Genomic DNA, 27,704 nt, shown 5'->3' with positions numbered 1-27,704 from the left:
TCAGTTATCTCATCTGTAAAATGGGGATTAAAACTGCGAGCCCCACAGGGGGCAGGGACTGTGTCCAACCTGATTATCTATACAAGTGCTTAGTGCCTGGGACATAGTAAGCACTTATAATAATAATTATTATTACAGTATTTGTTAAGTGCTTACTATGTGCCAGGTACTGTACTAAGTACTGCAAAATACATTTAAAAAAAAAGAAGAATACAACGCTTATTGGAGTCGGTTCTCCAGAAAACATGGCAGTGGTTACTTTACAGGTCCGGGGTAGGAGGAAGCCGGTACGGGATGAGAGAGTCTGTTTTGTCCCGTCAATCCTGCCCAGGTGTTATCCTGGCACCTTCTGTTCACACCCTGGTCAACCGTGAGTTTTCTCTCCTCCTTCAACACAGGGAGCACTGGAGTTCCCACAGTCAAGAGACAAGGAGAAGACACATCTAAAGAGTGTTGCATCAGGTATATTCCAAAATTAACCTGGAAAGCAAAGAGAAATGAGCCGGATTAAATTCAAGAACAATGCTCTCAACCTCTGAGGGCCCGGACTTCAAATGGACCGGAGGGTAGGCGTTCAATCTACCCTATTGATTTATCGATAGAGACGCGAGATCTGTAGAAGCTCAGATCTGACCCGGTAGAGAGTCGATCTATGCTGATGAAACCGTTTCACCTCATCTGATGGAACATAATTCCGGCTACCTGGGTTCTAATGCCGGTTCTGTTAATTGTTTGCCGTGTGTGGCCCAGGACAAGTCACTTAACTTTTTTGTGCTTCAGTTTCTTCAACTGTAAAACAGGGATTAAATATCTGTTCTCCTTTCTACTTAGATTGTGAACTTCGTATAGGCCAGGGACTGTGTCCAATTTTTAACTTTCATCTACCCCAGCGCTTAGAACAGTCCTTGACACATAGTAAGCACTTAATAAAATAATAATGATAGTAATAATAACAACAGCAATTCTCCGGATGGCCGTGGTGGAGGGGCTTCATCAAAATAGAGGGCTAGCTACACTGACAACTCTTAAGCTTGTCCTTTCGACTGCAAACTCGTTGTGGGCAGGGACTGTGTCTACCAACTCTGATGGATTATACTTTCTGCAATGCTTAGAATAGCGCTCAATACACAGTAAGCACAGGGGGCGCTGGCTGGGGAGATCGGAGTCAAGAGGTGTCTGCTACAGTTCAGGTGGAAGAGAACCACAGCCCTGGCTCTGGCTATATGGGGATAAGGAAGATGTGTGGAAAAGAAAAAAAGAGGTGTTACTTCAAGCAGTCCCTTCTAGACTGAAAGCCTGTTGTTGTGCTGCACTCTCCCAAGTGCTTAGTTCAGTGCTCCGTAAGCGCTCAGTAAATACGATCGACTGATAAAGATTCTAGGCTTTTAGAGTCCCACTTACCTTTCTATCCCGACTGGCAGACAGAGTCTGGAAAATATCTTTGTTTCGCTCTCCGGTTCCTTGATCAATACAAATCATTTGGCACCTGTGACATGGGCCCACAACCTAAAGCAAGGGGAGAAGCGACGGGATGAAATTGGTCCACGCTATTGGTGGTGCAAAGTCCTCAGTCTTGAATTCAATCAATTGCTTTTATCGAGTGCTCTACTGTTTGCAGAACAACAAAATGAGCTCTCGGGGGAGTACGATTATAACAACAGTCACATTCTGTTTCCGATCAACCAATCAGTATATTTAGAGAAGCAGCGCGGCTCAGTGGAAAGAGCCCGGGCTTGGGAGTCAGAGGTCATGGGTTCGAATCCCGGCTCTGCCACTTGTCAGCTGTGGGACTGTTTGCCAAGTCATTTCACTTCTCTGGGCCTCAGTGACCTCATCTGTAAAATGGGGATTAAGACTATGAGCCTCACTTGGGACAACCTGATGACCCTGTATCTCCCCCAGCGCTTAGAACAGTGCTCTGCATGTAGTAAGTGCTTAACAAATACCAACATTATTATTATTATTTATTGAGAGCTACTGGGTGCACAGCACTGTACTAAGCGCTTGGGATTGTACAACACAATAGAGTTAGTAGACCTGATCCCTGCCCACAAGGAGCTTATAGTCTATGGAGCTTAAAGTCATTGGAATGATATTGCAAACTTTCCCCTTTTTTGCATTCCAAAAGATTAAAGCCCATGATCCTTTTAGACAGGTCAGAGAGATCTCTATTGCTCTTAAGGTGTCTGCTGTGTGGCCTTGGGCGAGTCATTTTACTTCTCTGTGCCTCAGTTACTTCATCTGTAAAATGGGGAAAAATGAGGATTGTGACCGTGAGCCCCACATGGGACAGGGCCTGAGTCCAACCGGATTTTGGTTGGTGGATACAACCTACCTAGTGGTACAGTGGCTAGCGCATAGTAAGTGCTTAATAATTACCACAAGTATTTATTATTGTTATTGTTAAGGTCAGAGATTCACCCTATTTCTGTGGAAAAGGATTCCTTGGAAGGGCTCAAGTTTTTTCAGGTAGAAATCCCGACGCACAGAAAATACGTTTTTCCTACTTCGAAATGATAATAATAATTGCGTTATTTATTAAGCACTTACCATGGGCCAAGCACTGTACTAAGCTCTGGGATAGGCACACGATAACCAGGTTTAGCATATTCCCTTTCTCCCATCAGGCTCGCAGTCTCAGTAGGAGGGAGAACAGTCATTTAGCCTCCATTTACGGAGGAGGAAACTGAGGCAGCGAATCAGGTGCCCAAGGTCACACTGCAAGGAGGGGCAGAGCTGATATGAGAACCCAGGTCTTCTGACTTCCAGGCCCGTGGTTTTTCCACTAGACGGTAAATTCGTTGTGGGCAGGGAGCGTGTCTGCTAATTCTGTTGTACTGAGCTCTCCCAAGTGCAGTGCTCTGCACATAATAAACGCTCAATAAATACAATTGATTGATTGATTGATTAAGGAAGGACTGTACCATACCTCTAAACGCAGGGTGTCAATGCCAACCTCTGTCCACATCTCTTCTTCAAAAGCCTCAGTTCCATCGACAACAATGTTGGCCCGGAAGCGAGGGATGAGTTCCTTTATTTCAAACAAGTCTTCGACCTGGTTCTCCACGCTGCACAAGATAAACCAGAAGGAGAAATGTACAAATTGCCCTGTAGTAATTAGGACCATCCCCAGAGGCCCAGATTAGAGTTTACAGTGTGCAAAACACACAACCGAGCACGGGCTGAAACCTGGAAATTAATTCAGAACCTGTGTCTGACCCTCAAGTGACCCCAAACGAAAGACAGGCTCATAGAGGTGGTAACTGCAATATATAGCCAAACTGGAAGACAAAAAAATAATAATAATTACGGTATTTTTTACGCACTATGTGCCAGGCACTGTTCTAAACGCCAGTGTGGATACCAGCAAATAATAATAATGATTAGGGTATTTATTAAGGGCTTATTATGTTCCACATACTGTTCTAAGCACTGGGGTAGATACAAGGTAGTCAGAGGGTCCACGTGAGCCCCCAGTCTCAATCCCCATATTACCGATGAGGTAACGGAGGCTCAGAGAAGTGAAGTCGCTTGCCCAAGGTCACACAGCCGACACGCGGTGGAGCCGGGATTAGAACTCCCGACCTTCTGACTCCCAGGTCCGTGCTCTATCCACTAGGCCCCTACCCTACACGCTGAGTGATGATCCGGTAGAGGGGCGGGACGGGGAATCGCTTACCTGTTGTTTAACTGCTGCCGAAGTTCCAAAATACTTGCGGTGTTTATCAAGAGATACTGAGCTTGATTTACCAGGGAAAGCGAGGCCGCCGGGGCAGACGACAGTTCTAAAACAATCCAGTAACTCCAAAGTTAGGCCAAATTCCATGGGCAGAAGGTGGATCCTACAGTTCTCTTGGCGAATTCCATTGTATCGCACTCTCGCAAGCGCTTAGTACAGTGCTGTGCACATAGTAAACGCTCAATAGCTACCACTGGTGGATCGACTGACTAAAGCCCCCCGAATTTGGACAGCAGCTGACCTCTCTCCTCTGGGATGGGAATAGTTGTTGGCCAGATGGACTTTAATTTCCTCTAGAGAAAATAATGCCTCAAAATAAGGGGCAGTTTGTCGTTTTAGAGTGGACTTCAGACCTTTCTAATCTTACTGTAATCCCATTGGCCTCTCCCGGGGTTTTAGTGAAACGTTCGGTACAATATACACCATCGATTCACCGTTTCTATCTCCATAGAGCTTCGATGGTTTTCATATTTATATAATTGTCTGTACTTTAATTATTTGCTCAGCTGTTTCCTCTCTAGGCTGTAAGCTCGTTGTGGGCAAGGAAGTATCAGTGCTTAGAACAGTGCTTTGCACATAGTAAGCACTTAACAAATGCCATAATTATTATTACTATTATCCGTTTATTGTTCTACTGTACTCTCCCAAGTGCTTTGCACACGGTGAAGCGCTCGATAAATACAAATGAATGAATGAATCCTGATGTATTTGAACTGCTGCCAGTTTTATCCTTGCTGTTCCTCTGAATTTCACTCTCCCATAAATCATTTGTTCACCCTTTGCCTCCCCCTTTAGAGTGTAAAGTATTTGAGGCCAGGGACTGTGGGAGACTGGATCAGTTATTGATCCTGTGGGACTCCCCCAAGCACTTAATACAGTGACTAGCAATCAATAGGTGCCTGATAAATGATATCGATTAGGAGAGGGACTCTCCTCTTTTTTTAATGGCATAAGTTCTTACTATGTGTCATGCACTGTTCTAAGCGCTGGGATAGATTCAAAGTAATCAGGTCAGACTCTGTCCCTTGTCCCACATATGAGACTCACAATCTAAGCAGGAGGGAGAACAGGTAAAAATCTCCATTTTACAGTTGAGGAAACTGAGATACAGAGAAACTGAATGACTTGCCCACTGTCACAGAGGAGATGAGTCGCTGGAGCCGGGATTCAAACCCAAGTCCTCTGTATTCTGGGCCCCTGTTCTTTCTACTAGGCCTCACTGCTTCTTAAGGATGTCTTCAAGAGAAGCTACGAAGCCCCGTGGCCTAATGGAAAGAACACAGAACCAGGCCAGTTTTGTCTCTTGCCTCCGGTGTGACCTATGGGAAGTCAAAAGTCACTTACAATCTCTGAGCCTCAGCTTCTTCATCTGTAAAATGGGGATGCATTCTCCCTCCCTCTAGATTGCGAGACGCCGTATTATCCTGTATCTACCCCAGCACTTAACACATAGCAAAGGCTTAAAAAATATGAAAAAAATGCTAATAGTGTTTATCGTTATTATTACTAGAGTTCTATTTATCTGGCATGGATTGATAGCCGTTCAGCCTAGTGCACTCTCCGGGGGCATATTTTTAGGGAAATAACTTTCAAGCAGTTACGGAAAGAAAGATGAACTGGGTTGCTCCACCACTGGAGCACATTTTCCCAATGAATTACTTTTTTGATGCCACGATCCTAATGTGTGAGGCTCACAACGCATAGTTCTATTTTCTGAGCCTGGGCTTTCATTTTCTCAGTCCTGGGATAATCAGATATACCTTTAACTTGTTTCTTATTTGCAGCTCTTTTGAAATCTGAACTCTGCTTGATCAAGCGGCACTGGCGCCCAAAGAACTCGGTTAACCAGTCTGCAATTTCTTCCCCACAGTCGTAAGTATTTACCCTGACAGGAGAGAGAGAGCAAAGAACACAGATTACTCATCATCTGTAACGGTTAAGGGAACTTTCCATTTCCAATGAAAACGTCGAGAACGGCTCACGGCCTCAATTGCTCAGAATTGTCAGGAAACTACTGCGTCGCTCAGACCTGTACTGAAAACACTGAAAAGCCGTACTGTACACCATCGGATACTGGGGAGGCTTTTACACGGTCAGTCTGGTGGGCGCTTGAATGGAATGGTATGGAATGATTCAGAAAAACATGGGAGGGGGCTCAGTGGGTGAAAGGAAAGTAACAGCTGAAAAATATGACAGGGACAAACACGGAGAAGGTACTAACAGACTGACAAGATAGGAAGTCGAAAATCTAAGGCTCAATCAATCATATTTATTAACGTTAATAATATTAAGGTTAAGGTTGTGAGTCCCACATGGGACACGAACTGGGTCCGACATTATCTCGCATCTATCCAGGTGTTTGGTAGAGTGCCTGGCACATGTGCGTGTTTAACAAATATCATTAAAACAATTGAGAAAGAGTTGCGGGGAGGGGGAGAGAAAGAAAAAAAGAGAGAGGGAGAGGCAGGCAGAGAGATAAAAAGAAGAAAAGGAAGAGAGAGAGGGCAAGAAGAGCACCCAATAAAATAGCTTTTTCCACCGACACTGAGCCTGGAGGGTCAGCTCTGAAAGGGGTCATGACTGCATCACGCAGAGTGGAGTTCCTCAGAGAAAAACTGGCCTCCTGGTTGCCTAGTAATCACTGCACCGGGGATGGAGCTACTCAAGGTCCCTTCCCAAACCACAGAGCAAAACTCCTTTCCTAGGCAAGTGAGCAGATGGGAGTCAGAAACTTTGTGGATCTTGGAGTATTCTTCCTCTAGAGCCTCATCACAGTAATAGCTCTTCCAGGCGTTCCTGGTGGGCCTTGGAGTTGTTCCTTAAATGACGGTAAATAGAGATGGACAGATTTTGTGTGTGGACCACCCAGAGTCTCTTACCTGTCTCCGCAGACTCTTCTTTGACAAATCTGATTCCCTACTCCACTCTCCCTCTCTAGAGGAACGGTGATCGGTTCCATCCCTTCAGGATTAAAAAGAAAAAAAGACAAATGAGCAGCTGAGTGCTCAGTACAGTGCTCTGCACACAGTAAGCTCTCGATAAATACCAATGATGAGGAGGATGATGATAGTTTCATCAATCAATATTATTTATTCATTGCTTCATTCAGTTGTATTTATTGAGCACTTACCATGTGCAAAGCACCATTCTAAGTGCTTGGAAGGGTATTTTTAAATGGGGTTTATTAAGCGCTTCCTATGTGTCAAGCACGGTACTAAGGCTGGGGTAGTCCCAAGATGATCAGGTCGGACACAATCCCTGTCCCTCACTGTGCTCACAATCTAAGTAGGAGGGAGTAGAATTCTCATCCCCATTCTACAGAAGAGGTAAATGAGACACAGAGAAGTGAAGTGATTTGCCCAAGGTCACACAGCAAACAAGTGGCAGAGGCAGGATAAGAACCCAAGTCCTCTGAGTCCCAGGGCCGTGTTCTTTCCACTAGGACACACTGCTATCCTCCATTGAATACCCACTGTGAGGAGGGCACTGTATTAAAATAATTATTTTGTGTCAAGCACTGTTCTCAGTGCTGGGGTCGATATAGGGTAATCAGGTTGTCCCACATGCAGCTCACGGTTTTAATCTCCATTTTAATAATAATAATAATAATAATGTTGGTATTTGTTAAGCGCTTACTATGTGCCGAGCACTGTTCTAAGCGCTGGGGTAGACATAGGGGAATCAGGTTGTCCCACATGGGGCTCACAGTCTTAATCCCCATTTTACAGATGAGGGAACTGAGGCACAGAGAAGTTAAGTGACTTGCCCACAGTCACACAGCCAACAAGTGGCAGAGCTGGGATTCGAACTCATGAGCCCTGACTCCAAAGCCCGTGCTCTTTCCACTGAGCCACGCTGCTTCTCATTTTACAGATGAGGTAACTGAGGTGCAGAGAAGTTGAGTGGCTTGCACAAGGTCACATAGCAGACAAGTGACGGAGCTGGGATTAGAACCCACGTCCTCTGACTCCCAAGCCCGGGCTCTTTCCATTATGCTTCTCTGAATTGTGTATTCGGAAGTAAAATACCCAGTTTCTTCCCTCAAGGAATTTCGAATCTGATGGGGAAGAAGGGCAGACTCATTTTACCTTCTGCTTTGAGGATCATGATGCCTTGCTTCAGGTCAATCGAAGGGCTTACGAGACAGAGCCGGGGATCCTGTTTCTGGCTCAGGCAAACTCCATTTTGGTTCACAATCATCCAAGAGCGATCATGCAGCAGTCCTCGATCTCCGACAGGCCACCGACTAACCTGAGGATCCCCAAAATGAAAATATGTCCCGATAGCACGTACATGTGTCCTTTGTATTCTTCCCTAGCAGCCAGAGACTTTTCATCAACGATTTTAAAGTCTAGATGATGTCTTCTTGTCTCTTCTCACTTTAAGGTTGAAGAAATCTACAGTGTTGGGGTTTTTTTAATGTTATCTGTTAAGCACTTTCTAGGTGTCAAGCACAGTTCTAAACTTTGGGGTAGACACAAGTTTATTGGGTTGGAAACAGTCCCTGACACAGCTAGGGCTCACGGTCTAAGTTAGAGAAAGGAGGATTTAATTCCCATTTTACAGATGAGGTTATTGAATTACAGACAAGTGAAGTGATTTACCCAAGGTTTTCCCTGGCCCTGCTCAAGTTTCTCACTCCCTGGTTTCTTTCACTGTTCTTTATTAATTAGCCTGTTTAGGGATCAATCTACTCTAATACCATGATCAGAGACACATTTAAAAATAACCCCTAGCTGTTGACGGGTTCAAGGAAAAAATCTGGCTGATGTGCAGGCTTAATTGCATTGATGTGCTCAGCGTAAATCCTCTTGGACAAGTAGAATAAAAAATTCCCACCTGAACTGGGAAAGATAAACAAGTAATAGCTTTCCCAGAAGTTGTTTCTTTCTAGGAGGCCTCGCCACAGTTTAGGCTTGCAGCAGGATCATTCTGAAGCATTTATTAATCAATGTAACCATGATAATAATAATAATAGGTATTTGTTAAGCGCTTACTATGTTCCAAGCACTGTACTAAGCACTGGGGTAGATAGATACAAGATAATTGGGTCGCACACAGTCCATGTCCCACAAAGGGCTCACAGTTTTAATCTCCATTTTACAGATGAGGGAACTGAGGCCCAGATAAGTGAAGTGACCTCCCCAAGGTCACCCAGCAGACAGGTGGTGGAGCCAGGATAAGAACCCAGGTCCTTCTCAATCCCGGGCCCCAGCTCTATCCATTAGGCCACGCTGCTTCCCTATTATCGAACCCCAGGGAAAGTTAATCTGGTCACACACTGCATAGAGTATGAAGAAGCGAAGAGAAGCGATCCCTCCATACCTCAAACGCAGCACAGGATTTGATCGGGTAAATATAAATGTTGGTGACAGTGACCGGTTTGAGCAGGCCCCCTCGTCTCATTATCGCTGCCTCTGAAGACGCCAGGCTGCCTCTCTCTGACTCCATCTTGAGGGTCCTCGTGTCACCGGCTGAACCGCTCCACAGCTCCGGATCTAACGGGAGATCTTTTCGGGAAACATCATTCGACTCTTTCCTGTCGGCACATACATTCAAGGCTAAAGATCCCTTTGACCCAGAAGTCAATTCTTGCAGGGTTGCTAGAGAGGGAGTAATCGCGTTGGATTTCAGCAGTCTAGTCACTAGGATGAACTTCAAAAAGGCTTGGGCATCGGCCAGCGTGGACATGTATCCGAACGATATTCTCACCGACCCCGTGGGCTGCCCGTCAATGATATCCATATTATCCCCGCAGACGTGGCCAGCCTGATGACAGATAAAAAGAAAATTCATCCGTGTTAAAAGATACTGAGGGAAGGACGGGTTGGAAAAGATCCCAAGGCCATAGTGGACCCTCAGCTCTCAGTCCATGGGGAGAAGTGAAGTGACTTGGCCAAGGCCACCCAGCAGACAAGCGGCGGAGCTGGGACTAGAACCCATGACCTGTAACTCCCAAGCCCGTGTTCTTGCCACTGGGCCACGCTGCTTCATAGGCACATGGACAACACTAGACAAAAGCAAAACAAAACCAGATTTTTCCAATGAAGGATTTGTTTTTCAACAGGGTTTGCTGTACTGACAAGTGCAAAAAAGAAGCAAATAGTCACTCATTTTTTCCCCAAATTAAACTAATTTTTATTTTAAATCTACCAGTGCAATAGCATCAACAAAGAGCCTGTTTGGACCTGCAGAATTGCCAGAAATAAGTAGTCAGTGTCCTCACCCCAAGATCCACACTTCCCCTTTCTGATCGATCGATTAATCAACTGTATTTACTGAATGTTCACTCTACACATTACACTCTTCTAAGGGCTTAGGAGAGCACCAAAGAATGGGTAGACATGATCTCTGTATTCAAGGCGCTTACAATCTAGTGGACCTCCATAGTAATAATAATAATGGCATTTAATAAGCTGCACGTGTCAAGCGCTGTCCTAAGCACTGGGGTAGAAGCGATTCACTGAGGTTGGACACAGGCCCTGGAACTCGCAGTCTAAGTAGGAGGGAGAACAGATATGGAAGCCCCATTCTGTAGATGAAGAAACCGAAGCACGGAGCAGTTAGTGACTTGCTCAAGGTCACACAGCAGGCAAGCGACAGAGCCGGGATTTTTAGAAGAACCCAGGTCCTCTGCCTCTCGGGCCACATTCCACCCGCTAAGATCTTCGGCATTTAACTGATCCATAGCTGGGTCCACACTCACCTGAAGATTTCTCTTGACGGTTTCGTTGCTTATCTCCAGATGCCGCTGGCAGGCTCCAGTGTTACAGAAACAGCCCGTCCGGACATGGATGTTGTGGAGACTGGCCATTTTATCCACCTGTGGATTCGAGATTGGAAAAAAAAGGACTTCAAGAACCAGAGGGTCTGTTTAAATCGTATTTCCAGTCAATCGTATTTATTGAGCGCCTACTCTGTGTAGAGCAGTGTACTAAGTGCTGGGGAGAGTATAACAGAACAACATAACAGATACATTCCCTGCCCACGAGGAGCTAACAGTCTAGCGATTACCTCATTACCTGGGAATAGCCAACGACGTGGCCGTTTTCGTCCAGAACGTTGAAATTGATGATGGGGCCCTGGGTAGCGGGATCGTCGAATTCTGTGTCACTGTAAATGCGAACCACGGGGGCTCCGTTGGGGTAGCGGAGGGAAGCCAAGACTGTGTAAGTGTAGCGAGTCAACGTGAACGTGTGCTGCTGAATCTTCTCCATCCCCCCTGCAATGCACGGAGGTGTTGGATCACAATCAGTCATTCAGTCGTATTTATTGAGCCCTGACTATGTGCAAAGCACTGTACCTAGTGCTTGGGAGAGTATTAAACAGACACATTCCCTGCCCACAGTGAGCTTGCAGTCTAGAGGAGGCTTAATAGAAGGAGGACCGTGGCCTAATCAGTGACGGTATTTGTTAAGCATTTACTACGTGTCAAGCACTGTTCTGAGCGCTGGGGTAGATACACGGTAATTAGGCTATCCCATGCGGGGCTCACAGTCTTAATCCCCATTTTACAGTTGAGGTAACTGAGACATAGAGAAGTGCAGTGACTCGTCCAAAGTCACACAGCTGCCAAGTGGCGGAGCCTGGATTTGAACCCACAACCTCTGACTCCAAAACCCGGGCTCTTTCCACTACGCCACGCTGCTTCTATTGGCCTAATGGAAAAAGCATGGACCTGGGAGGACCTGGGTTCTAATCCTGGCTCTGTCATGTGTCTGCTGGGGGACCTTGGGCAAGTCACTTCACCGGGCCTCAGTATCCACAGTGGTAAAATGGGGATTCAATACCCGTTCTCCCTCCGACTTAGATGGAGGGCCCCTCAGGGGCCAGGGACTGCATCCGACCTGATTTTCTTGTATCTACCCTGGTGCTTAGTACAGTCCTTGGCACATCTTAGGCTCTTAACAAATACTACCACAGTTAACTTCACCGTCAATGGTGTCTTCTTCAAATACAAAGGACAACTAATACAAAGAACAACTGTGTATTTGGGGAATATGCAGAAGAGGTATAATAAGACGTATAATCTTGGTCTTGGAGGAACTGCTGTTGCAGTAGGAAAGAAAGAGGGATAAACTAGTTTATGTGCAATAATTACATATGTGTGAGAGCAGGTATGAATATGGACCTGAATAGAACCTGAGACACACAACCAATCTCTCCATCACACACACGTGAGAGAAGCAAGTTGTACCGGTAATAATAATAATAGTAATGATCATGATGGTATCTGTTAGGCATTTAGTATGTGCCAGGCACTGTTCCAAGCACTGGGGTAGATAGAAGAAATCAGGTTGGACAGAATCCATGTCCCCACTGGGGTTCACAGTCTTAATCCCCATTTTTACAGACGAGGTAACTGAAGCCCAGAGAGGTTAAGTGGCTTCTCCAAGTTCACAAAGCAGCCGAGTGGCACAGCCAGGATTAGAACACAGGTCCTTCTGACTGTCGGGTAAGTGCTCTAACCACTAGGCAACACTGCTTCTCATCTGCTCCTCAATATAAATGTTAGAAGCCAGCCGCTCACCTGTGAGCATCTCCAGAGTGTCAAACCCGTGCTTCAGAGCTATGATATCAAGGAAAGAAATTGTGCCATCTTCAAATCTATGGGTGGAAAAAAAAAAAAGCAAAAGATAGGACTAAGTTAAACTGTTTAGATAAACCCCAAATTTGCATGGCAGTGTGGGTGGATTTGATTGCTGGAAAACAAAAACAAAGCTGGTTTGTTATTCCGCTCCTGCTCCTAATCCAATAGCTCAGGGGAAAGAGCCCGGGCTTGGGAGTCAGAGGTCATGGGTTCGAAGCCCGGCTCTGCCACTTGGCAGCTGTGTGACTGTAGGCAAGTCACTTCACTTCTCTGTGCCTCAGTTCCCTCATCTTTAAAATGGGGATTAACTGTGAGCCTCACGTGGGACAACCTGATGACCCTGTATCTCCCCCAGCGCTTAGAACAGTGCTCTGCACATAGTAAGCGCTTAACAAATACCAACATTATTATCATTATTATCTGATGTATTCCCAAATAATAACAGTAATAACAACAGAATTCGTTAAGTGCTTACTACGTGCCAGGTACTGTTCTAAGCGCTGGGGGAGATACAAGATAATCGGGCTGCACACAGTCCCAATCCCTCATTGGGCTCACAGTCTTAATCCCCATTTTACAGATGAGGGAACTGAGGCACAGAAAAGTGAAGTGTCTTTCCCAAAGTCACACAGCGGACAAGTGGTGGAACTGGGTTTAGAAGCCAAGTCCTCTCACTCCGAAGGCCCGTACTCTTTCCACTAGGACATGCTGCTTCCTTAATTCTGTGACACAAACTTTACCTGAGCCTTTAAAATGATGTTTTTAATAGACTCTGTTTCACTTCTTTTTTTTTTGAACTACGCCTTGCAGCCTCTCCCTAAGGATTTCATTTTTTCATAGTTCCCATTTCTAAAATTAGATGTCCTTATGTTGGCTTGGGGTTCTCTGTTCCCTTTTCCCTTCCTGCCTTCCACCCCCCACAAAAATATTAAATATAATCAAATTGTGGCTATTATTGCAGAATAAGCTTGTTCATAATTATCTCCTGTGCCAGATCCTGTCTATTCTGCTGAATTTAGTTGAGATGAGGGAAGCACTTATTCTGTTCAGAGCGCTGTACTAAGCACGCTTGGAGATGTTAGGAAATTATCAGGGAGAGAAAGGCAGGTAACAGTTCTGGACAGGGAGAGTATGACGTAACAGAGTTGGTAGACGTGTTCCGTGCCCACTATGAGTTTCTCTAGACCGTAAGTTTGTTGTGGGCAGGGAATGTGTCTGTTTATTGTTACTCTGTCTCAGTTCAGTGCTCCGCACACAGCAGGCACTCAATAAATACGATTGACTGAATGAATGAATAAACATTACCTTTCTGCTACTGATTGGTGAGGGACGTAAAAGTCTTCTCCGGCCAGGTAGGCGGAAGCTGTCCCTCCTCCAAAGTAAGTTTTCCTCAGGAAGGGAGCTATTCGGTTGTTCACCAGTAAAGCCCCTAAGCCCGTAGGGAATCCAAAGATCTTATAAAACGAGACGGTGATGAAGTCAGCCGGATGAGAGGTGAGGTCCAGCGGGGAAGTACTGACATAGCTGGCCGCATCCAGGAGCACAAACCATTCTCCTGGCTCGCTCATAGGAGACAGATTTCCCGCCTTCACCTCCCGGATCCAGGAGAGAGGATATCTGGTCCCTGAGAAATTACTCTGAGCCGGATAGCAAAAGAGGTGCCGAGTCTTGCAGCTAGGTTCTCTGGGACTTTCTCTCCTTTTCTCCGTCAACAGGATCTCCCTCGGATTCACGGGGGTGGAAACTACGTTTAAGGGGTAGGTGATGGCCCTTAGGCCGACCACGGAGGTGTGGCTGTCCGTCAGGTAACAGAATCGACTCCCGGGGAGCTCTGAGGTTGGGGGATTCCAGGGGAAGACTTCGCCCACCAGCTTCAACGCCGCTGTGCTCCCAGAGGTGAAAATGACAGTGTAGTCCTCCGCAGTCGTGTTGAAGTGTTCTAGTATCCTGAAAGTAAAGGGAACGGTTATTGAATCCACCGTCTGCTTGAGGATGTTCCCTTCCTCCTGATCGTGGCTTCGGTTTTCGCTACAAATCATTTACGTGGGAAGCGGTGGGGCCTAGTGGAAAGAGGCCGGGCCTGGGAGTCAGAAGACGTGGGTTCTAAACGCGGTTCTGCCACCTGTCTGCTGAGGGCAAGGCGCTTAATGTCTCTGTGCCTCAGTTACCTCACCTGGTTAGCCTGGGAACCCCACGTGGGACCGGGACCGCGTTCAATCTGTAGCTACCCCAGTGCTTAGTACAGTTCCTGGCATATAGTAAGCCCTTATGGAGTACCATAAAAATGAAGACAAAGCAAAATTACTTCCCTCAGTGCTTCACTAGCTGAAAACTTTATCACTAACAATAATAATATTAACACTCATAATCTTCGTATTTGTTTAGCGCTTACTACGTTCCAAGCACTGTACTAAGCCCTGGGGTAGATACGAGGTCAACAGGTCCCACCTGGGGCTCACGTTGTAAGTAATAGGGATAACACATATTGGATCCTCATTTTATAAATGAGGGAACTGAGGCCCCAAGAACCTAGCTGACTTGCGTAAGGTCACACGACAGGGAAATGGCAGAGGCAAGATCAGAACTCAGGTCCTCTGATTTTAATGGGTGAATTTAGGATTAATGATCTACAGATACGGCAAATGCAGTGCTCATCGGCGACTCCCAGTCCGAGAGCTCATTGAGATTGTTCCCTGGCTTCCAGACAATTGTATTTACTGAGCACCTTCTGTGAGCAGAACACTGGACACCGCCTGGGAGAGCACAAATAAGTGGAAGCTGCATCTCCTGCCCATGAGGAGTTTACAATCCAACAGACGTGAAACCATTTACAATAGAAGGCGGAAGGGCTCAAATAGTAGGGCGTGGAGACGGATAGACACAAAAGTGTGATGAGAGGTGAAAAGTCTAAAGGGCTGAGGTGGCAGTCGGGAGGGTGGGACATAGGAACCGAAAGGTTGACTGAGGAAAGCCTCCTGGATTTCAGAAAGACTGTGAAGACAGGAAGAGCCACGTGAAGGGGGAGACCGTTCCGGGCTAAAGGAAGGTTTTGAAATAGGGTTCAGAAAGGCGGGGGTTGAAAATAATAGTATTATTATCATTATGGTATTAGTTAAGTACTTTGTATCAAGCACTGTTCTAAACACTGGGGTCATCAGGTCGGATACAGTCCCTGTCCCAATCTAAGTACCAGCGAGGAAAGATACTGAATCCCTATTTTGCAGATGAGGAAACAGAGAGGTTAAGTGAGTTGACCAAAATCACACAAGAGATAAATGGCGGAGCAGGATTAGAACACGGGTCCCCTGACTCTCAGGTCTGTTTCCATAGGCTACACTGCTTCTGGGTACAGTGAGAACAAGGTTCAGTGAGTGAGTGAGTTTCCAACTGAAAACTACACCTAAACCACTTTTTGTCTTTTGTCTTCCCCTTTATGATCCTAAATGGAACGAACAGTTAACCTTCCAACTCAGGCTTTTAGGTGAATGAAAAATCTGCTCTTTTATCTGGGAATTTTATAATTTCCCGTTATCTTTAAGTAGACTTTTTGTACCCGATTAAAGGCAGCTGCCAACCAACCCCCACGACCCCAGAGAAAGGGCAAGTGGATTAGATTAAAGTGCCCTGACCGTACTGGTTCAGAGTTCAGAAATTGTAATTCTAGCCTCTTCCATTTCCTCTCGGCATCTCGGAACCCTTCTGGGGTGGTTGATGATTCCATCTGGGATATTCCCAAATGGATTTTGGAGATAGAAAACTTCAGTTTTCCACATGAGCTATCTATTTAGTTTACTTAAAAAACACCCCAGTGCCACAGTAAGGATATGTCAGCATTTTGCAAAAATAAGTGCAGATTGCCAACGTCATTCAATTTACCCTTCCTTCCCTCTGTCAAATACCCAGTGCCACTGAAAAGGGAGGAGCAGTGGGGTGTAGTGGACAGCACTCAGGCCTGGGATCTTTGTGGTGGATTGTTTGCCTTAAAAAGAAGAGTTAGGATGATTGGTGGAGGGTTTGGGGGTGAGGGGTTGTGCTCACAGCACTTCTGAGGTTGCTCTAGGAAATGAACGGGTTCTCTTCTCTCCGAGAGAAAAAACACACTGGATCCTAAGGGGTTGCCTGGCTCTTAGGTTTCCTCTAAGGGGTAGGATAAAAGTTTTGGACCACAGTGCTTCTCTATTCTAGTGCTTAGTATAGTGCTCTGCACACAGTACTTCCATGTACTCCTCATGTACACGGGAATACAATCCCATGGAATTGTGCATAACCGTGCGAGATGGGGGAATTCTGGGTATTTTTCACGTTTTTCTAATTCCTCAGTTAATAATGTTGGTATTCGTTGAGCGCTTACCACGTGCAGAGCACTGTTCTAAGCGCTGGGGTAGATACAGGGGAATGAGGTTGTCCCAAGTGAGGCTCACAGTCTTCATCCCCGTTTTACAGATGAGGGAACTGAGGCGCAGAGAAGTGAAGTGACTCGCCCACAGTCACACAGCTGACAGGGGGCAGAGTCGGGATCCGAACCCATGACCTCTGACTCCCAAGCCCGGGCTCTTTCCACTGAGCCACGCTGCTGCTCGCAGTTGGATCTGGATCAGTTCATAGGATGGGAGACTTGGCAAGTTATTTCAAAAATGAAAGGGAAACTTCCATTTTGTCTTCTGAAAGTAACGGCTAAGGACCTACTGTGGTAATAAATATTTATCAGTCACCAAGCATTTACTATCCAACGTGTGACAGGGACTGCGTCCAACCCGATTTGCTTGGATCCACCCTAGAGCTTAGAACAGTGCCTGGTATATAAGTGCTTAACAAATACCATTATTACTAATAATAGTCATTTGTAAATTACACACACACACACACACAAACACAGAACTGCCTAAGCTAACTGAAAAAAATGGGACCTGGTAAAAATATTTTCTTCCAAATGTGACATTTCAAATCTTGATGTGTCTTAGGACACTTCAGGTGACTCTCAAGCGGCAAGGAGAGGGAGGTGCTAAACCTCCTGAAGTCCCTGCTCTAACGACAGTTGGCCCATTTGTGATAACTTCAAGCCAGGCTGATCTTCATAGCTCAGGGAGATGAAGCCCACAGACTTCACAATGAGCTTGGGCCAAAAAGCAGGGGAAATGGGGGTCATTCAGAGATGATAAATTCATCGGCAGGTTTGCTCCCTCTGCACTAGCAGAGGAAAGGACAGGAAGCAATACAGCCCGCTTAAGGATGCGAACCCCGTTTTACGCCAGACTTCGGAGGAGCCAGAGATTTCACAATCGCATTGGGTTTATGCCACTGGCCCAACCTTGCTGCTTTTTCGTGACCCAGTGTCCCCTGTAGCACCATTATATGACTAGATTTATGATAATAATAATAACGATATCTGTTAAGCGCCTACTCTGTGCCAAGCACGATTCTAAGCGCTGGGGTAGATACATGATAATCAGGTTGTCCCACACGGGGCACACGGTCTTAATCCCCATTTTACAGATGAGGTAACTGAGGCACAGAGGAGTTAAGGGACTTGCCCGAGGTTACACAGCAGACAAGTGGCAGTGCCAGGATTAGAACTCACGCCCTCTGACTCCCAAGCCCGTGCTCTTGCCACATTGCTTCAACTCTTGCCTCCATTCAAAGGCTCTGAGTTAACTGTTCTGGATGTAAATCGGGTGGTATCTACCCCGGTGCTCAGTACAGTGCTTGGTACATAGTAAGTGCTGAACAAGCACCATAATTACTATCATTATGATTAGTAATCAATAGCATTAATTAGGCAAGCTTTTTTGAAAAATGGTATATGATGAGCCCTTTTGTATATGTTTAATTATATACGTTTTTTATATGCTGAGGCGGTGTTGTACACGCACGATCATCAGGTTAGATACAGTCTCTGTGTCACAGTCTAAATTGGAGGGATGAGGATTTAACCCACATCTTATAAGTGATGTAACAGGCAGAGAGAAGTAAAGTGACTTACTCTTACTGAGTGCAGAGCCCTGTACTAAGCACTTGGGCGAGCACAATACAACAGAGTTAGTAGATATAGTCCCCGTCCACCAGGAGCTCACAGGGACTAAACAGTCACGCTCCTCAGACACCAGCAAGTTTGCGAGTGTGATTTTGGAACTAAACGATCTGGTAATGAAGGACCTCAGGCTCACGGAACCTCAGCGGCCTCGGGTAAATTTTATACTCAGCCCGTATCATTCCTGCAGCCCCGAATGATAAGTGGAGGGAAGCTAACTCTGAATGGGCCCTATTAAAATCTGGCCAGGCAATTTTTCCACCTGCCAGTCCACGACACTGGCATACTAGAGGATTCGGCTTCCGAAGTCCATCCTGTTATCTGAAGCCCATTTTGGATCTAGCTGTTCTCTTTAAAGGAGGGGCCTCTGTTAATGAATTGCCATGAAGGTGGGGACTCTGGTTTTGCTTTGAGGGCAGGAAAGGCGTTTAAGCAACGCTGTTGTAATGTACTCTCTCCCAAGCACTTACTACAGTGCTCCGCACACAGTAATCGCTCAACAGACGTCACTGAATGATTCTCCCCCCCCTCGTCCACCATCTTTTTCTTGTTCGTCTGCCCCCCCTCATTTTGTTCTCTTTCCACTGTTATCAGGTTGGAATGGCCATCTGAACCCCAGCACGGTGGAGGCAGGGCATGAAATCCCTGCCGTCGGGTCTGGATCAACCCTTTATGGGGTGTGGGGCTGAACCATCTGGAGGGGACTTTCATCCTTTCCCCCTCCCTGCCCTTACGCTCTCTCAGATGCACAAATCTCAGCTCCTGGGAAAAAACCAGAATCACCAGGCCTGCTCTTCTACTGAGAGGAAGGGGGGAGGTGGAGGGAGTGGCAGAAATTGGTATTTGTTAATGTTGGTATTTGTTAAGCGCTTACTATGTGCCGAGCACTGTTCTAAGCGCTGGGGTAGACATAGGGGAGTCAGGTTGTCCCACGTGGGGCTCACAGTCTTAATCCCCATTTTACAGATGAGGGAACTGAGGCGCAGAGAAGTTAAGTGACTTGCCCACAGTCACACAGCCGACAAGTGGCAGAGCTGGGATTCGAATGAGCCCTGACTCCAAAGCCCGTGCTCTTTCCACTGAGCCACGCTGCTTCTCCAATTGCTAATTGCTAATGGCTGTCTTTCTGATTTTCGTTTTGAATGTATCATCCCAGTAATAAGGCTACCAGAACTAAAGTCCTGGTCATCAGGTCCTGAAGACGTGAAGATGAAAGCGGGCCGTTCAAGTTCAAAGAGGTTTCAACCACTTTTTGGCCTAGTGGACAAGGAACTGGGAATAACAAGGACCTGGTTTCTAATCCCTGCTCCACTATTTGTCTGCTGGGTGACCTTGATTGAGTCACATAATGTCTCTGGGCCTCAGCTACCTCATCTGTAAAATAAGGATTAAGATCGTGAGCACCAGTGGGTTATGGACTGGGACCGATGTGATTAGCTTGTATCTACTCCAGCGCTTACTACAATGCCCGGCACATGGTAAGTGCTTAACAAATACCATAAAAGAAAAAACAAACAAACAAAAAACAACCCCCTCTAAGGATAAGACATTCCCGTGTTTTCATTTTCAGGTTTTCCAGGTCAGGCCCCTCCCAGGATTGTTTGGCAGGATGGTGATTGTCATGGGAATCAGAATGGACACACAATGATTTTAGAGTGGAACCCTGTGTCTTCTCTTTGAGTCAAGTCCAATTTATTATTACTTATTTGTTACGATTATTAATTATTATTGTTATTTATTTCCACAGTTACTATTATTAGTAGTAGTTGCTGTCACAGTTGTATTTTTTTGAGCAACCAGTGAATGCAATACATTAGACTAAATGCTAGGGGAGTACGACGGAAACTCGAGACACGTTTCCTGATACGGAAAGAGAATGCGTTTTTCAATAGAACGCGATACCTAAACTAAAGAGAAGAAGTCACTGCTACAAAATAAGAGAAATGGCAAAAAAAAGACGGTAGCCCATGGGAAATTTCAAATAAAGTTCTTCCTACCTGTATCGGACATGCTCAGTAGTGTCGAATGTTAACTTGCTGCTGAGGTTCTGGCTGTGAGGGTTGCCTAGGAGATAAAGATGTGACCGTCAATCGCTAATTAAAGACAAGTTCATTTGTGTACTCCCAACTATAATAACAATAATAATAATCGGGCTATTTCTTACACATTTACTAGTCAGTCAGTCATATTTACTGAGTGCTCACTGTACGGTGAGACATCGCTTGACCTCCCGGTGCTGTCGCAGCAAGCTCATCGTGGACAGAGAACGTATCTGTTATATTGCTATATTTTACTCTCCCAAGAGCTTAGTGCGGTGACCTGCACACAGTAAACGCTCAATCAATCCGACTGACTGGCACTTCCATCCATGCAGAGGACCCCCAAATCTACAGCACTTTAGTAGCACACTCTGCGCACCGTAAGCGCTCAATAAATACCACTGTCTGTCATTTCCGCCTTCGTAGAGGACCCCCAAATCTCGAGCGCCTTAGTACAGTGCTCTCCACCCAGTACGTGCTCAATAAATACCACTGACTGATTGGCATTTTCACCTAGGCAGAGGACCTCCCCCCAATCTAGAGCGCCTTAGTACAGTGCTCTGCACATAGTAAGCACTCAATAAATGCCACTGACATTTCTGGCAATGCAGAGGACCCCAAAATCTAGAGCTCCAGCGCCGCCTTCCAATTTTCCAGCCCAGCCTGCTCCTTTATCAAACCCAACATATGTAAACGCTCCTCAGCCACCCGCCCGCCCAAGCTCTCACTTCCACCCAATCCTCCCACCAACTCCATATCAGCAGCATACCCCTTCCCTCCCGGTTATCTACCTGCCCCTTCCCCCCGCCCTTCCCAACTCCCCGCTCAGAACCTTGGAATCCCTTGACTCCTGACACCCTCTGCCCATCCAAATGGACCCATTCTTCCTGGCCAACACACCCAGTGCTTAGAACAGCGCTTGGCACATAGTAAGCTCTTAACAAACACCATCATTATTATCATTATTCCCGGTGGTCCCGCCGCTAGCCCGGGTATAAGGTCTTTGACGTCTCTCAGGTGGAAATCTTTATCTTTAGACTGCGAGGCCCAAGCAGGACAGGGACTGTGTCCATTCCTCCTTACTTGCAATACCTGTGGTATTTGTTAAGTGTTTACGATGTACCAGGAACTGTACTAAGCGCTGGGGTAGACATAGCAAATCGGGTTGTACACAGTCCCCTCGTAGGACTTGGAAGGCACAGGAATGAGGGTGAGTTGAGTCTGTAACAATAATAATACTAATAATGATAGTCGTATGGGCTTACTATGTGCCAAGCAGTGTTCTAAACGCTGGGGTAGAAACAAATTAATCAGGTTGGACACAGTCCCTGTCCCACCTGGGGCTCACACTCTTAATCCCCATTTTAGAGGTGAGGTAACTGAGACCCAGAGAAGTTTTGTGGCTTGCCCACGGTCACACAGCAGACAGATGCGCCCCACCTGTCAGGCTGAGGTGCTGACCCAGGTTCACCAGGTAGGGTTAGAGCAGGGTCACATTCCTACCTCAGCTAAGTGTTGGTTGCACTTCTTGGGACCGACCTTAAACGTTACGTATCAGCCTTGTCTTACATGGAATTGTAGCTAAGATGCAGCTTTAAAAAATTCGCTGGGGAAGAACTCGGTGGCCTTGTGAGGGCAAGCCCCTGGAAGATGTCTGGGTCTGTGAGTGCCTGGTTGTGAGGGAGAAGCTGGATAAGAGAGGAGATTGTGAGCCCCTCAGGTCGGGGGCCATGTTGAACCCCTCCACTTTTTTCTAAGGTCTTTTTTAAGCATTTATCATGTGCCAGGCAATGTACTAAGCACGATACAAGCTAAGCAGGGTGCACACAGTCCATGTGTTCCACATGGGGCTCTCGGTCTTAATCCCTAATATACAGATGAGGTAAGTGAGGCCCAGAGACGTGATTTGCCCATGTTCACCCAGCAGACAAGTGGAAGAGCTGGGATCAGAACTCAGGTCCTTCTGACTCCCAAGCCCGGGCTCTATCCACTAGGCAATCCTGCTTCCCTAACTCATCCAACTTCAACCAACTTCTCTCCCTTCCATGGGGACAGCTTTTAGCGCTGAGCTCAGGGCAAACAAAATGCCCAGAGTTGGAGGGAGGAGGGCAGTATTCTAGACTGTAAGCTTAGAGGGAACGTGTTTGTTTATTATTGTATTGCATCCTCTCAAGAACTTACTACAGGGCTCGATTTGTACATTCCAAGTGCTTAGTACAATGCTCTGCACATAGTAAGCGCTCAATAAATACTATTGAATGAATGAATAAATATTACTAACTGACTGACTGAAATCAAAAGTGGAGCTTTCAAATATGGAAAATCTCAAAATATGACCAAGTTTCAGGGTAAAGAAATGACTGTAAAAATCACAAAATCAAAGGATATCATGACCATTTTTAGAAAAGGAGCCGGAAGCTCATTCGACCCATCAACTCCAGGAGGTGGAAAGCTGATGTCTCCATGGGGACTAGGGAGAGGCTAGTTTTTGAACCTTCTATCATAGTGGAGAACAAGGATGATTGTGTTGGTTTAAAATAAATCAGAAGAAAGCTCCTTGATCTTTACCATAAACATTTTCAGACAGATCTTTCATAAATCTTGTGAGTTGGCTTTGTGGAAACAGAGTCGCTCCTGCGTGATCCAGGTAAGTAGTTCCTAAAATAAAAAAAAAAAATAAAGAATTCATCAGGCAAATATTTTTGGCTTCCAAATTCTGATCTCATTAGCAGGTAAAAAAAATAGTACCTTCTTATTTGCTTCACACCAAACACTGCCCGCAAAAGCACTTTCTCAGAGTTAGGACTGGACTAAATTTTAGAATTCTATAGACTATATGATGCAATTTTACTAATTACATTATTTTTATGGCATTTATTAAGTGCTTACAAAGGCCAGGCACTGTACTAAGCACCGGGGTAGATACAAGCTAATCAGACTGGACACTGTGTGTGTCCTACAAGGGGCTCGACAGTCTTAATCCCCATTTTACAAGTGACGTGAGGCACAGGGAAGTGAGGTGACTTGCTCAAGGTCACCCAGCAGACAAGTGATGGAGGGGGGTTTAGAACCCAGGTCCTCCGACTCCCAGGACGGTGCTCTTTCCACTAGGCCAGAATGCTCCTCTAAAAGCGATGACCGACGAGGCTCGGTGCTGAGACTTCGGGAATGAGAATCTGTAGAGAGGAATTGATTATAGTGCTAGTGGCTTGCCCCGTCTCACTCCCTTCCTCTCATCCTTGGCAATCGTATTCTTACGGGGGCCCCGAGAGCCAGGAACGAGGCAGTGTTTTTGATGCCTTTTGTCCACATTAGCCAGCTACCGGCAGAATGGAAACACTACTTAGGTCTCCTGACAGCGCTTTCCACTGGACCTACGTTGAGGGAGATCTTGGCTTCCACAATTTCTTAAAATGCCGTGGCCATTTTACCAGCAGCGTGACCCAGAGGAAAAAGTATGGGCCTGGGTTCTAATCTTGGCTCCTGCACTTACCGACTAGGTGACCTTGGGAGAGTCACTGACTTTCTCTGTGCCTCGGTTACCTCATCTGTAAAACGGGCATTAAGAGCTCCAAGTGGGGCATGGACTGTGTCCAACCTTATTAGCTTGTATCTACCCCATTTTGTATCTGGAAAATGGTGATTCAATACCTGACTTCCCTTCTACTGAGACTGTGAGGTCCACGTGAGACCTGACAATCTTGTTTCTACCCCAGCTCTTAGTACAGGGCTTGGCACATGGTAAACTCTTAACAGATAGCATAATTACGATCATTATTCAGTTTCAAAACCGTCCATTTTGCATGTGACTGGCAAGATCATTCATTCATTCAATCGTATTTATTGAGCGTTTACTGTGTACATAGCACTGTACTGAGCACTTGGAAAGTACAATTCGGCAACAAATGGAGACGATCTCTATCCAACAACGGGCTCACGGTCTAGAAGGGGAGAGACAGACAACGAAACAAAACAGGTATGGAATGGACCCCCTCTCATACAGAGAAGTGGGGTAAAGGCAAAGTGAAAACGGAGAGGGAGGAAGAAGACCAGCCCTGTCCTTTTCAAGAAGAAGCCAACTAGAATTTCGAAATGGGGTGAACTGGTTTTGTTTGAATCACCGGATAAACAGGTTCTGTATAAAGGAAGGGTCAGGCTCCACTGTTTGTCATTTGACTGTACAGAAAAACCTAAGCAGAACAATCCAATAAACAATTTCACTGGCGACGGACCAAAGTCCAGAGGAACCCAATGGACTCTTCAAATGACCCGTTCGGTCCCCTCCCCCGCCCCCACCCCTCCCCAAGATCCAGCCAGGACCACTGACTTGCCTGAGGTCATACAGCAGATGAGTGGCGGGACCAGGATTAGAACCCGGATCCTTCTAACTCCAGCAGCACGGCGTAGTGGATAGAGGACGGGCCTGGGAGTCAGAAGGTCATGGGTTCCAACTCTGGCTCCACCACTTGTCGGCTGCGTGACCTGGGGCAAGTCGCTTCACTTCTCTGGGCCTCATCTGTAAAATGGGGATGAAGACTGGGATCCCCACGTGGGACAATCTGATTACCTTGCAACTATCCCACTGCTTAGAGCAGTGGCACAGAGTAAACGCTTATAACGAATACCATCATTATTATTGTTCCCTGGCCCTCAGTTCCCTCCTCTGTAAAATGGGGATGGAGACCGTGAGCCCCAAGGGGGACCGTGAACCCCACGGGGGATCTGCTTGTTTTCACCCTAGCGCTTAGTACAGCGTCTGACACATAGTAAGCATCTGTTAGATCCCATCCCAGACCCGGGCTCTATCCACCGGGGCAGGCTGCGCGTCCCCTTCCCTCCCGACACCCTCTACGCCCCTGCCTCGGTACCCTGACCTCGCAACCGGCCGAACTCTCGGTCTCGCATGTCCTCCAGGCTGTCCGGGCCCGGGTCGGGGCCGTGGTCGGGGTGGTAGCCGTAGGCGGGGGTGGGCACGGTGGAGGTCCGGAAGGCCCGGAAGGACAGCGGCGGCTCTGCCCACGACTCCGGCGGGTCGGTGGGGTCTTTGGCCGGGGGTGGCCCGGCCATACCCGGCTCCGGTCGTCCGGTGCGGGGCGAGGGTTCTGCGAGCACGGGCCGACGGATGGATGGAAGGACGGACGGATGGACGGACGGACGGACGGATGGATTAACGAACGGACGGACGGACGGATGGACAGACGGATGGATTAACGAACCGATGGACGGACGGATGGCTGGATGGACGGATGGATGGACGGATGAATGAACGGATGGATGGACGGACGGATGGAAGGATGGATGGATGGATGGAAGGATGAACTGATGGATGGATCGAAGGATGAACTGATGGACGGACGGATGGATGGATGGCTCGACGGATGGATGGATGGATGGACGGATGGATGGACGGACGGACGGACGGACGGACGGAAGGACGCACTGCTGGCCAGATGGATGGAAGGACGGACTGCTGCACGGATGGGAAGACGGAGCGCTTGCGGGAAAAGTGGGCGAGGACGAGGGCCGGCTTCTCTCCTCCTGCTCCTCCTCCTCCTCCTTCCGAGTTTGACAGGTTGTGGCGGAGCGAGCGGCTGCTTCCTCGACCAGATCCCCGGGCCCCGCCCCGGGCCCGTCCCAAAAGCCGTTCCAGATCCGCCCCAAACCCCGCTCCGCTACTCTGCTCCAAAATCCAGATCCACCGCCGGGCCCCCTTCCGCTCCCCTGCTCCAACCGGGCTCCAAACCCCGCCCCAAACCCCGCTCCGGACAAACAAGCCCCCAAACAGCTCCCCTCCTGCTCCAAAGCAGCTCCTCAGACTGCAACGGCCCTGCCCCAAAGCAGCTCCCTCAGACCGCACCGGTCCTGCCCCCAAACAGCAGCTCCTCCGACCGCTCAGACTGCCCTGGTCCTGCCCCCAAACTGTTCCCCAAACTACTCCGCTCCTGCACCCGACCCCAGTTCCAAACCGCTCCGCTCCTGCTCCCAAACCCCGCTCCCCAACAGCTCCCGTCCTGCTGCAAAACAGTTCCCGAAGCCCGTCCGGTCCTGCTCCCACCCGGGCCTGGGCCTGGGCCTGCTCCAAACCAGCTCCTAAAGTCGCTCCGACCCTGCCCCAGACGTTGCTCCAAACCCCTGGTCCGGTCCTGCTCCTGCCTCCAGACGCCTCCTCGCCGCCCCCACCCAAATTCCCTTCCTATTCCCTTGGGGTCCGGGGCCCCCCCCGTGGCCTCTACCGTATTATTTATAATACAGGCCCCCCCCTTCCCCACCAGGCCCTCCCCGGGACGCGTGGCGGATAACCCAGCGAAGCAGCGCGGCCCGGTAGCAAGAGCCCGGGGAGTCCGAAGACGTGGGGTGATAATGTCGGTATTTATTAAGCGCTTACGAGGTGCAGAGCACTGTTCTAAGCGCTGGGGTATACGAAGGGTTAGGTTGTCCCACGTGAGGCTCACAGGCTTCATCCCCCATTTTCCAGATGAGGTCACTGAGGCCCAGAGAAGTGAAGCGACTCGCCCACGGTCACACAGCCGCCCGGTGGCAGAGCCGGGCTTCGAACCCATGACCTCTGACTCCCAATCCTGTGCTCTTTCCACTCCCCCCTCCGCCCCTTGAAAATAAGAAAGCTGGGTGTTGTAAACTCAGTGTGGGCAGGGAAATTCTAAATTAATAATAACGTCGGTATTCGTTAAGCGCTTACGATGTGCCGAGCACCGTTCTAAGCGCTGGGGTAGACACGGGGGAATCGGGTGGTCCCACGTGGGGCTCACGGTCTTCATCCCCATTTTCCAGATGAGGTCACTGAGGCCCAGAGAAGTGAAGCGACCTGCCCACGGTCGCACAGCTGACCAGTGGCAGAGCCGGGAGTCGAACCCATGACCTCTGACTCCAAAGGCCGGGCTCTTTCCACTGAGCCACGCTGCCTCTCCGCTCTATTTATTGCTATTGTTCTTGTCCGTCCGTCTCCCCCGATTAGACCGTAGGCCCGTCAGAGGGCAGGGCCTGTCTCTATCTGTTCCCCATGTGTCCATTCCAAGCGCTTAGTACAGTGCTCTGCACATAGTAAGCGCTCCATAAAGACTATTGAATGAATGAAATCCCGGCTCCGCCACCTGTCAGCTGTGTGACTTTGGGCAAGTCACTTCACGGGAAGCGGCGTGGCTCAGTGGAAAGAGCCGGGGCTTGGGAGACAGCGGTCATGGGTTCGAATCCCGGCTCTGCCACTGGTCAGCTGGGTGACTGTGGGCGAGTCGCTTCACTTCTCTGGGCCTCAGTGACCTCAGCTGGAAAATGGGGATGAAGACCGGGAGC

The 27,704-nt window shown here is 47.7% G+C and overlaps 1 protein-coding gene across 1 annotated transcript; it reads right to left on the bottom strand.

Moving 5' to 3' along the window:
- Positions 1-222: 222 nt before the first annotated feature.
- Positions 223-26,580, bottom strand: MOCOS (molybdenum cofactor sulfurase). Its single transcript, XM_029054058.2, has 16 exons — positions 25,837-26,580; positions 25,271-25,498; positions 22,965-23,054; positions 20,355-20,421; positions 13,635-14,276; positions 12,270-12,346; positions 10,762-10,961; positions 10,446-10,562; positions 9,065-9,508; positions 7,828-7,990; positions 6,619-6,700; positions 5,500-5,624; positions 3,680-3,785; positions 2,930-3,068; positions 1,402-1,506; positions 223-480 (listed from the first exon to the last, which is right to left on the bottom strand). The coding sequence occupies exons 2-16, from the start codon at positions 25,461-25,463 to the stop codon at positions 256-258; spliced, it is 2,775 nt and encodes a 924-aa protein (XP_028909891.1). The 5' UTR covers positions 25,464-25,498; positions 25,837-26,580; the 3' UTR covers positions 223-255.
- Positions 26,581-27,704: the final 1,124 nt, after the last annotated feature.

The sequence above is a fragment of the Ornithorhynchus anatinus genome, chromosome X3 (assembly GCF_004115215.2).
Source record: "Ornithorhynchus anatinus isolate Pmale09 chromosome X3, mOrnAna1.pri.v4, whole genome shotgun sequence".
NCBI classification, from domain to species: Eukaryota; Metazoa; Chordata; class Mammalia; order Monotremata; family Ornithorhynchidae; genus Ornithorhynchus; species Ornithorhynchus anatinus.
This window is presented reverse-complemented; position numbering and strand designations above follow the sequence as displayed.